The sequence below is a fragment of the Phaenicophaeus curvirostris genome, chromosome 1 (assembly GCF_032191515.1).
Source record: "Phaenicophaeus curvirostris isolate KB17595 chromosome 1, BPBGC_Pcur_1.0, whole genome shotgun sequence".
Taxonomy (NCBI): Eukaryota; Metazoa; Chordata; class Aves; order Cuculiformes; family Cuculidae; genus Phaenicophaeus; species Phaenicophaeus curvirostris.
The window spans coordinates 115,370,235-115,382,768 of record NC_091392.1 but is presented as its reverse complement, the minus strand read 5'-3'; the positions used below and the strand labels follow the sequence as shown (position 1 = coordinate 115,382,768).

The window sequence follows — 12,534 nt, the reverse complement described above, 5'->3', positions numbered from 1 at the left end:
ATGGTAGTACCTTGTAAATATTCGAAAAATACATGTTAATATCATAGTAAATTATAAGATTAAATGAGTATATTTCATATTACAGAACAGGAATGTTGGTGTGGAGAGAGAGCAGTAGGTGCTGCTGCTGCAGGGATAAGCACTGAGATCGCAGCCCCACGCATCCCTGTCTTCCTACGTAATACTCTTCTCGTGGCTTTCCACTGTTACGGCTTAGGTCGTGGAAGCAGTGAGGCTGTAATGTGGTGGTGTCATAGGCAGTGTCCTGCCTTACTTTGCCTACCACTGATTTGATGTTTTCTTCCCATTTGCAATGGGGTATTCTGGTTAGGGTCTGCTCCCGTGAAAGGTTTGTGTGCAGAACAAACACAGAAGTGCTTGAAAAAGATCTGTCTTTTTTCTCTGGTGTTTTTTAATTTAGGATCTTGGCTATTTTATGCATAAAATGTTATGATGTGATCTATAAATTATTATAATAAACGTCTAGCAAAATACTGCCTGAAATGTCTTGAGAGCTGTAGTGGAATTGAATGTATGTCTGAAAAGGGGAACATGCTCAGATTTACAGTCTTGACTATTTTCAAATTCTAATTATGTTTCAGAAAAGGAAAATGAGAGTAGGTCACTTACTTAGAATGCTGGCCATAAAGAAAGGCAAATGGCAGTAATGCACTTAAAATGCTAGGCTGGAAAGATTTTTTTTTTTTCAATTGCTGTATAGAACCACTGTACACAACTGCATAAGTGTTCCATTCTAATCAGCATGTATGGTTTTAAAATGTCAGTCAGTTCAAAGCTGACGTGAAAATTCTAGATAGCTGGTTAGAAATCCTAGCTGCAGAGAAATTCACTGATGTGCTATTATAACCTTCAGGTTTTGAGTTCTTGCAGACCTTTAGGTTACTATGTTGGGTTTTCTATCACACCCTTATTCAGGGTGTAGGCTCCTCCTCTTGGGAATCTTCCTAGGTGGGGTGATTCTGGTTCATCAGTCCCCAGATCTGCCTACATTAGTGAACTGCATGAATTACAGAGAGAAAATTTGTTTCCATTGGTACTGGAGTAATGTGTTAACATAAACATATTTTCTTACGTTATTCCCAGAGTATTATTGCTATTTGCCTCAAAAGACACCACCTATGTAGTTACTCTTATTAATGGCGAGTTGAGTGTGTTGGCAATTTTGAATTAAAACAGCTTCAGAGAATGAAAGGAGGAAACCTTACCTCCTATAGACCTAGTTATCTATGGCCCAATGCAGCCACACAAATACATTCAGAGAGATATAAAATCTTTAATAGATTTATCTGTGAAATACTTGAACATTGGAGTCTTAGTATATATCTTGGGCATTTTGTCCAATGTACCACAGTTAAGTAGCTTGCTTGAGCAGTACCTGAGCTTACGTGAGCAGAAAAGACATTCAGTGATTTTGCTGCCTCAAATATTGCTATATATCAATGTCAGTTTATTTTGCAGGAGGAGAAAAATTGCCAGCTGAGAAGATACCAGATCAGAATGCTTCATTTTTAAGCCTACAGAGTAGTATGACTTCCCAGAAAAAAAATGCGATAGCTCAGCGAATAGCATCAGCAAGACTTAACAAAATTAAAGAGCTGAAGAATGAAATATTTTATTTACAATACCAATTAGAAGCATCAAGCTTAGAAAACCACATTTTGAAACAGCTTCAGTGTCGACACTTGAAAGCAATAGGTAGTTATGAAAATTCAGGAAGTAACTTGCTGGATCTTTTAGGAAGTCACTATAATGAGGTGAGAACTTTAAGGAAACTCCTGAGGATATCTCAGAAGGATGAGAGAAATACATCCCGGAAGCTCAGAGAAGTTGAAGCAGAGCTGCTAAAAACTAAAGATGCCTTGCAGGCGTTGCATATACTTTCAGAAGACAGAGTTCTTGCAGAGAGAGAGGAACTTGACCACAGATTATCAGTTCTTACAGAAAAAGTGGAAGTGAACAATGAGAGAATACAGGTAATATGTGCATATCATTGTATTTGGGGAATGATTATAGGAGTGGTTTCAATCTGCAGCAGAGGGTCCACTCTGCTCCCTGCCAGCAGCATGGGGAACCCAGCCTTGCTCGGGCCATCTAGCTACTACAGACCCTAATTTACCCTGGCAAAGCACAGGAATTGTCATACCTGGAGACCACCAGGCTGCTGCTGATCTGCTTCCTTGAACAACCAAAGCTGGCTTATCTGGAACTAACACTGTTGGTTTTATGTGGTGCTGGTGGGCAATATGGACATATCTACATATCCTAGTCACTAATTACTGTCAATCACCATGGTCAGCAGCTCAATTAGGCAGTAGGCAGGGGTCATGGATTTTACAGTTGGCTCTTCCGTTGTTTTGTTATGCAGCTGTAGTAAAAGCCCAGTGATAGGAGATAAAGAGGAGATAATTGAGCTCCTTTTTATATCTCATGCTTCTTTTATTGAACCTTTCACAGAGAGACAGGAAAATAGTTTTTGATACAAAACTGGAATAGTGACATTTTCATTGTCCTCCAGGAATTAATTTGTATTTACTATGAGGTATATTACATATAGAATTAAGTAAAGATACAGGTAATCTTAGAGGAATTTCACAATCTGAACAGCTAGGTCTCGAGTGCATTTATTACATGAAAGAAAATTAAAATATAAACAGCTGAATTCAGACTCTCTTTTGAAAACCTATTTACAGAAGTCCTAGTGAGAAGCTATAAAAGTATGCAGCGTTGGGTGTCCACCTCATAATTTTAGTAACTGTAATTTCAGTGCATGGCACTGGGTTCTGATGATAAAGTACTCAAAATGTACTTAATAAATTACCTGGTTTTCATTCACTGAGCCTCCTTATGCTGCCACAGTTAATAAATCTCAGTGTGAACAGAAATGTTGTCTTAATATTTCTCAAAGTTGATTGTATTAATACATCAGGAAGGTAATGCCAAATATACTTTTTTTGTTTAGCAAAATTAGGTCTTAAACCATTTTTTTGTGATTTTTGAAGTATGATTTTTTGATACTTACATGATTTCATGCTGTCCACAATCAAATTATTAGAAGCTTACTTTTCATTATTTTAGCATGTTTATTTTTTAAATCTGCTAACAACTGTAATTTTTCAATAGTCATACTGAGTACCTTCCTCCATAAGGTAAAACATGTAATTTTTTTAAGAGCCTAGAAAAACAGCTGAAGTTGACCAATACCGCCTTTAGTCGTCAGCTGGCAAATGAGAACAAAAAAGCTGTGGAAGCTGGGATAATTACTAAGACCTTGCAGATGGAAATTACTTCTCTTCACCAAAAAATAAAGGTATTAAAGATTTTAAACAGGTTTCTGTTCCTACAAGAAGATTCAAGTATTCATGTTATCCATTTGCCTCATTTATGACATATTGTTTAGTAATAGAATTTTTGTTTCCTAGTTGAGTCTATAGTCTACCAAAAAAAGTCAAAATATTAAACGATGAAATGGTTAGAGGGTCTATTTGTCACAAGTTCTAAGTAGTTCAGTAACTAATCAGAACCAAGATTGATGCATCACAATTTGAACAAATAACCCCACCAACTTGTTAGCATTTTGATAGATCTATGTCAATGTATTAATCTACTAACTTTAAATGTGGCCCCTTACAGAAACACTTTCAAATCAGAAGGAGATAAATATTGCTATCTGCAAAACTAGAGTTTAACAAAAAGACACGGGTAAATGTTTCAATAGTTTGTTTAAATTCCAGCTTGGTTTTAAGACAAGTATGTTTGGGACGAATACGTCGAGTTCAACACTTACTGTAATGCTTGTAAACCAAACATACAGGAAAACCTAAAAGGGGCATTAAGTAGAAGTAGAAACAAAACTACCATCAATAGTGTGTCACGTGAGTTGTAAAGAAGAGAAACAGTACGTGTTACAAAAAACATGAAACCCCTTGTGTCTTTTTTAGTAATTTGAACTGTTTGTTACCCAGTTAAAATATACTTTTTTTTCTGTCTATGTAATGTGACTGATTCATCTGTTGATCCCAGTAGGGAGCTTTCTCTTTCTAAGCAAAATCAAATGTCTGTAAAAGATGTTATGGGGAGTTTTCCCAGACATTGGGAAGGGTAGAACAGGCAACTCCTGAGGATTAATGTAGATCTGCATTACTGTATAGGGGCACTGTTCATCCTTTTTACCTATGTATCCTGTGCAGAAACTTTTCTCCTGATATTTGGCAGCAGCTGGGCTGCCCAACTGCAAAAGCCCAGTGGACTGCCAGGAAAGGAAAAAAAGTACAGTGCTCTTCCCAGACCTTCTATCAAGGTACCCTGAGCAGCCCTTGCAGTGCTATTTCCCTGCCAGAATCTGGTCTCCTATGTGTGCAGATCTGGGAGACAGGAATAATTGTAGTCCCTGGAGCACTAATGTGAAACTGCTCCAAAATGCAAATTATTCTAAAGTACAGTTCTCACCTTAACACTTTTCTGAAATACCTCTATTATTTCATGTGTTTTCCACACAGTTTTCTATGTGTGTCCCGTTCTCTTAGTGCAATATTTACTTTCACAAAACCTTCTATTGTTTTACCACGAAGACCAGACCTGCTTGTTAACCTTATTTCTGTGCCGGAACAGTTTGTTTTTACAGAGTCATAGTTTTGGGCATGTGGCGTAGTCCATTCAATGTATTCGGACACACAGCTCCCTTTCAGATCAACCTGTGGCTCCAAATTAAATGGAGCTCCTTTTTCTTTTCCCACTAAATTTGATACGGTGAGAGCATAACTGAAATCTCTCTTCTGTGTTTGAGATAGATTTCATTAAGGCAAGAGGACTCTTGCTAAATAAAATTTAAAAAGCAAGTAAAGCCAGAAGTTACTTAACCTGATAAAAATAACTAAGAACAGCAACTGAGACAATCATTAGAGAAGGCTTGATCTTTTAACCGTTGTGTTATGAAAAAGATTGTGTAGGTGTGCTCTTAGCCTTAAAAAGGAAGACTTTTGATTTGGCTCATGAAAGAAAATGACAGATTCCTATTTACATAAATGTGACAAAGCCACCACATGGCCTGGCACAGAGCAAAACTGCTGGCAGTTTTCTCCCAGTATGAGAAAATTTAGTTTGTAAAAAGTAATTCTTAATGCAGAGTTGAACTTTAATAGTGTTTATGTCATCTTAGGAAAAGGATCGGCAACTTTGTGTAAAAAATATCTATGCAAATCGGATGCTTCAAATTGCAAAAGACAGAAGTGATTCAGTACCTCATGAAACAAGTATGTGTATATTAATTTTCCTTTGTTGTTTAGTTATGTGAAACTTAACATTGTTTTATAACTGGGATATGCATTCCAAAATAAACCCCAATATAATGCTCTGATGTGGGTTAAGAATATTCTGGTGGATAATTTAAAGAGCAGTGCTTGGCTTTTTGTTTGTTTATTTTATGAATACAAATATGTGACCTGTTTTTAATATCTAACTCAATTTTCATCATGTATAGCATTTAGTGTACATGGGTTTTGTTTACAAACGGTGACACTGAAGCAGTGCTGCTATTTTAAGTGTCTGTTTGCACCTAGAGCTGTTTGCTTAGTTTTTCAACAGGGTGAAGCTATCGGTTCACAAAGCTTTTGCAGACTAGTTTTTGTTTAGGCTGTTCCCTTTTACTTGGAGCAGAGAAGTCGCCACCTCAGACCTAGAATCTCTATGACACTCCTCACTAAATCAAAGCATTTCACAAAACCCTCTCCTGTAGCAAGTTCCTTGTTCTAGTACAGGCTTTCAAAGTGTTTTTACATGAGCAAAAATAGTTAATTTAATTAGGCTCTGTAACTTAGAAATAGCAGAAATGCTTCAATATCCATTATGGAAGGTCCTGCAAGTTGCATTTTGTTGGGATGAAAAGAGGAGTTTTCAGATACAGTTTAGGAAGTATAAAAGCCAGTCTGATGATCAAAATGTCAGCTTACCTGAGAAAAGAGGATGTTTATCCTTACTATTCCTTTGCGTTTTAGTCTAAGTAAATTTAAATGGACAGAGTTTATAACAACACGGGTTTTGTATATTCTTTCAATTAATGCTATCCACAGAACTGATGTTATTTAAAGTAATGTAGTAGAATGATATAAAAGAACAACAGGAAGTTAATTCTATCAAGGAAGAAGGAGCTCTTTAGTAAGGATTATTTCTTTCACATTTATGCTCAGACAGGTATTGGAGAGTAATATCTGTTATGTGCAATCTTGTCTATTAAACATTCCAAGAACAGCTACCTTGTGTGGGCTTCAACTGCCTAATTATAGGCATCCGGTGCCATTTGGGATATCCTGGCACATTCTGCCTGGCCCTGCAGTTGTTGCCCCAGAAGGACGTGTGCACATCAGTCCTGTGTAATATTGGGCAGCCTTACATGGATACCTCGAATACCTGAGGGCATCTCAAATAGCGTGTGGCACCTGTGTTCAGACAAGCGGATCCATCCCTTGAACTGAGGGACCAACAGCTAAAAACAACTACAAATCATACAAGCCAAGAGGGGTTGTGTTGCCCATGTGCTCGCTATGTTCACCAGGGACAGAGATATTGAAGAGGGTAGTTTTCTTGAAGCACTTGGAAATTTCCAATTGTCATATGATGTAGATGTAGCATCTAGAATTTAGTAAAAAATATTAATTTTGCAGAAACTAAAAACCAGTAATTGAAAGTAACACTTCGCCTCCTACTCAGGGTCATAAACATGCTATCCTACAGGAGAGCATTCTGCACAACAAACTTACACCCTGAAATTTTGGGTAATGATCTGAACATTGACTTTCCTGGGTTAAGCTCCCCTTAAAAATACTGGTCAGGTTTTCCTGCTCTTAAACTGAAGGAGGAATTGGAACTTTCTTCATATGGGTACAGAAGAGCACTTAAAATTTACACTATAGCAAACCCATCTGCTGGAAATATTGCACATGTGCACAGAATTCTTCAAATTATGATATTAGCACTAAGTCTTACAGTCAGTTGCTACTTTCTTTCCTCCTCGTTGCTTTTGCAAATCCATTACTCTACCTTAACTACAAGTGACCTATAGGAAAAAGGTTGGCAATTCAAGTTGTAAAATTAAGAAACATAAATTCCGACTTCTCATTTCGAGTCAGACACATTTTTTTTATGAGGATCGGAATTCCATTTGTAGTTATGGCACATAACGAGCTGTGGTGGTTTTTTTTTATTTTACTCACATACGAACTTGTACTATTTTGTTATTATAGCGCTTAAATCAGTGTTTACTATTTAAGTTCTTCTTCTCCTTAAGCAAGATAAAAGAGCTTAGTTGGAGAGAGACCTGAACTTTTTTGTAATGAAAATGTTCCATGCACAGTTGTCTGATTTTTTGGTATTTTTGGCCAACTCAGTTTTTATTCTCTGCCAATTAATGGAAACATGATTTAGAAATCTACAAATGGAATTACTGCAGATTGTTTTTCCTTTTCGCTACTGACTTGGATTTTCCTACAACAGACTTAGAAAGAGCCACTTCTTCGAGTAGTTATTTTTCTATTCTGCATTTTCCAAAAGTTTTACCCAGCAGGAAAGGAGAAAAGAAATGTGGGGCTGCGTTTTTTAAAACCTGCAATGAGTATCTGAAGGTAGGCTTGCTTAGGTTATCAGCAAGCTCTGTATACATAAAGAAAATTGATTTATTGAATTAAGTCGTTATTTTCATATGTTCTTTATGACAGAAAAGTTTGCTTTGCTGTGGAAAGGTCACATCAGCTGATCTGGAGGTACAGCTCCCCCTAGTTCTGAATTAGAGGAACATTCCGCTGATTTCTGTTGGAAAAAAAAAATGCTGTAATAACGACTTGTTGGTTGGCTTTCAAAAGGAAAAATAAATTCCTTCCACATGATCAGAGCCATTCCTTCAAGTGTAATCCTTAAATTAGCTATCAACATCCTATTTACCACCAAACTACAAACATTGGAAAATCACCATGTTTGTGGAGAGTCTTCCTCTGATTGCCGAGATCAAAACTGCAAATAAGGTCAAATGTTGATGTAGGTAAGAATACATTTTGGTTTCTGTGCTAGCAATTTTCTCAGCTACTGTACTCACGTCAAATTTATTCTAAAAATAGAAGAAAAGTACAATATACACACTTTCCCATCCAATTCCATCTCTATTCACCCGTGTCTTTAAACATCTCATTCAGTCACTCCCTTGGAATCCCTTTTCAAAAAAGACCACAGATATTTCAAACAGGGTCAAGCATCTCCTCTGAAGAGTTTGGTCCCATAAAGCCTTACATAAGTGCTTAACTTTGAGAAAGGTGAGTAATGATGCCAGAAGGCATGAAAGCAAGCATTTCATTATACTCTGTAAGATCCAAATTTAGGAACCTCAAAGCTGAGGCCTCAATGCCAGACCTCTTAAATTTACATTGCAATTCACCACACAACTTAAGTGCACATGGGCTCCAGGGTGTAGACACATTTGTCTGACATCACATGTTCTATCTGAATAAGACTTTGTGTGTGCCAAACTTACATATATTTATGGTGTACTGATGTACAGATGAGAACACTCCAAAGTCCAGGTAGCTATCTATATTTGTGTCCCACTTTCAGCATTTATAGATCACGCAGAACAAAGAATTTATTGATTAAAGAGCATTAAGACACGCAGCAAAAAGATGTTGAAGACCTAAGCTGTATACCAGTACTATCAGTCATCAAAGATATCTTTTGTTTATACCAACAATATAATTCTAGAAACTAGTGCATTACTAACAATTGTCCTTTTTCAATAGGTCTTAGTACAAGCGTATCAGTACAAGTAGATAAACAGAGTTTTTGGCCGCTGCTGCTGCCACAGTACCAAACTCAGGAAACAGAAAAGAGTCCAATTCAGCTAACAGAGGTATGAATGATCTGGATCCAATCCTTTGTTTGAACTCTCAACTAAGCTCTTGTGTTATTCCGTACATTTCAGTAATATGCCTGAATAGCTTGGATTTTGGGGGAATGTAATTATATTGCCAAAATATATAGGACAAAAGTTCTGGTACAAAATAAGAATATAATAGTAAATACAAATACTATTTATAAGTATCCCACTGATGGTGTCTTTTTCAAAGTCACTAAAAAAGGACTCAATCATTATTTTTACCTTTAATTGCCTATTCTAGGAGAAAAAGACTTCAGAAGATAGGAATCAAAAAGCTAAAGGAAATGGAGCAAACATGGATGTGCAACATAGAACAGAAAAGCAATCAGCCAAGAAAATACTAAAGCCAGAAACCTTTAATAGAATACACAGAGGTATATTTTAATATTTTTTTCAGAAGCTGGTTTGATTTTTTAAAAAGTTGAATGAATCAATGGTATTGGTTAATTTATGTGGGTCTGGCAGCCGTTGGCTGGCAACTGACAGAAACTACTTCAACAAAATAATATGTTAAGGATAAGCAGATCAGCTCCGCAGTATAAGGCATCTAAAAGGAGTGCCTAGTCACGTTAGTAAAATGTCAGTGTTTTACCTGTAAAAGCACACTTCAGTTGATAGTTTGTTCATTCCACGCTAATCAAATACTGTCTCAAATAATTTGTTGTGAATCTTCATCATAGCTGATGTCAACGTATATTTCTGGCTCAGGATCAATTGCTCAGAAATGAAAAGTATTTCTTCAAGGGCTGGGAGTATCTCTTCATTGCAATGATCACTGAATAGATTTTACGTAAATCTTAGCCACTGATCATGTTCTCATATAACGGTTATATGCAAGGGACTCATCTAGATATATCTTTAAGAGGTTCTATAGCATAGAGGAAACTAACGCACCTACTCCTCATCCGAGTTTTTCTTTCTAAAAGTATTCATGTGATTTTAATTATAGTGTGCCTTGTAGAAAGAACCAAGATCTGAATGCCATCATGCTAAATACTTCACAAATGGTAGAAGACGTGACCTAGAGGTCACACATTTACAGAGGTGAAACAGGTTGTGGTCACTTACTAGACCAGTAAAAGAGCTAGTAATCTGCAAGACGTTAACTCCTGAAGCAATGATATTGTCAATTAAGGGAAAAAAATTCATACATATATTCAAGTTTCATTTAAAAGCAATAAAATTACAAGTAGAGTTTAGGTCTCATGTGGTTTCTCTGTTGTATTGTACAGGACTTTTCTGGGCCTGTATTTAGGCATCGCTGATTATATTTGCATGCTAATTCATTTAATAAAATTAAACATAATAAAAAAGATTAAAATATTTACATGGATTCAATGGGACAATGATCGATCTGGTTTAAATCTTGCCCCATCATGCTATATTTATTAGTAGATAGCATTGTCACACCTTGAAATACCATTGCTAAGCTAAGCAAAGAAATAGGGAAGTGAAACTTGCTCTTGTTAATGCTTCATGACTCTTTATGTTCCTAGGCAGTTTAAGAACTTTCCTAAACCCCATAATATTTCATTTTAGAGTGTTTAAGAGCGGGCAGACAACTAATGGGAGAATATACTTGCTTGGAATTTATGAAAGAAGAGACAGATTTGCTTAAAAAGCTGAAAAAAATGGTGGGAACTGAACAAACTCCTCTAAGCAAGAATGTAAAGAAGAATAATAACAAGGAAGATGCAGTAGAAGAACATGAAGAAGAAGAGGAAAAGCCAGATGAACAACTAAATAACAGTGAGAAGGCAGGGAGTAAATGTGTCCAAGGTCCAAGGAAGAAAACACTTACTAGGCTCAAAAAAACATATATATTCCCAGAAGCCACTGAGAATTTACATCATGGGCTTCCTACATTAGGTACAAAATCCCCAAAAGGCAGTCTTTGCAATCATAGAGATGCAGGTCAGGACTACAAAGAAACAGTTGAATCAAAAGTGAAAAATTCATTTGGGGTATATGAACCATCTTTTGGTAAAGTTACCAAAACAAGGCAGAAGGACAGATCCACTGAAGCAGAAGGCTGCGGTCATATGACATTTGCTGACAGGAAGAACAGTCCTATGAGAGAACTCTTTGGACCAGGCTGTGCTTGAAGAGACAACCATTCAAGTTCAAACATGAGAGGAATGGAGAAAGAGAAGGGGGAGAATGCAGGATTACCTAAGCCAAATTTCAAACCACTGCTACTAACTAGTTCATAATGTAAACCATCAAAAACTAAGGAAATCGCATGAGAATACACAAGTTAATTATTTTATTGGATATTTAGTTAAGTACATCAATTAACCTTTACTCTAGAAATATGGATAATTTAAAAAAAATAAGCCTTTACTTTCATTATTCATATTAAATCTTACAAGCACTGATTTCTTTCAATGCTTTTTCCAAAATGTTGTCACAAAAGAACATTATTCTGTTTTCACTCTGTGTGCATGCACGTACATATAAGAATGCCTCAACAATTATGCTATTTTACCTGTTATCAGGTGTCCAAGTTAGTCCATTTTTTGTAATTTCCAGCTTTTTACATTGTCTCTGCAGTTGGAATTTTGAAGCTGATTATTTAGTTAGTTAGCTGAAGTGAGCAATCTGCTTTCACTACTGCACTAACAATGCCATAAAAGAAAATATTTTATTTTCTTCACTCCTGAAATAGCTTCCTAAAATCACACATAACAAAAATAATTTGCTATTACATTGTTTTCACTAGCATTATAAAGCTCTAAAGCTTCATTCTTTTCCACTGTTAGAACTTATCAAAGCAGTTTGCCTGGTAACTTCCACAGCTGACATCCAAAGATGAATGTGCAAGAGTAAACTATTATTTTGGAGAAGTCAGGCATGGCCAGTTCTCTAAAAGCCTTTAAAAATCCTGTGTTTAAGATTATGTAAGCAGGAGTGGAGGATTAAGTTTTGTTCCTCATAGTAATTCATGGAATGTTTGCTAAAATGTGAGCTAGGGAAAATCACGTGTATTCTATTAATTTGAAAAGGCAGTAGCACTTAAAAAAAAAACCCAAAAACTTAAAAAAAGCTTTTAAAAGCAATCAAGACAATTTTAGATCTGAACTGACTTGCAGCATATTTCTTCTCAAAATTCTGAAGGTTTTTCTTGAAGTAATGCTTAAGAACGACTTTGGGCAGTTCGAGGAGCGTTTCTCCTCTATGAACTACTAGGACTTCTATAATGCTTTTACTGCTGTCCCAAAGCTAAAAGCAAACAAGCGTACATGATCCAACACTCTTCTTTGTACCGACTACATGGCCAAAAGCCTTTTTGCCCTTACTTGCCAAATGCCTGACTAAAGCAGCCAACAAACTGCGTATTTGATGGCCCGATGCTAAGTGTGGATAAACAGCAAGTCACTGTGAAAATTTTAAATGAATCTGCTATTCTTGACTTTGCCATGTTAAACTCCAAGCTGAGTAGAAATATCATTAGCCACATCATTAGATACAGAAATACGTGAATGCCATAGATAAACCTAAAAACCCAAACCAACCCCTCTGCCCCCCATCCATGTTCTTGCATAAGGAGACATTGTTGGAATCAATGGACCTAATTTATTATTCTTAAAAAATATTTAGGG

At 36.4% G+C, this 12,534-nt stretch overlaps 1 protein-coding gene across 1 annotated transcript; it reads left to right on the top strand.

Annotated features, from left to right (window-relative positions):
* Nucleotides 1–1,501: 1,501 nt before the first annotated feature.
* Nucleotides 1,502–11,255, top strand: LCA5L (lebercilin LCA5 like). The gene is given in 6 exon segments (XM_069872122.1): nucleotides 1,502–1,994; nucleotides 3,191–3,328; nucleotides 5,177–5,270; nucleotides 8,796–8,905; nucleotides 9,174–9,306; nucleotides 10,472–11,255. Coding segments are annotated over 6 exon segments (1,596 nt in total). The 5' UTR covers nucleotides 1,502–1,547; the 3' UTR covers nucleotides 11,146–11,255.
* Nucleotides 11,256–12,534: the final 1,279 nt, after the last annotated feature.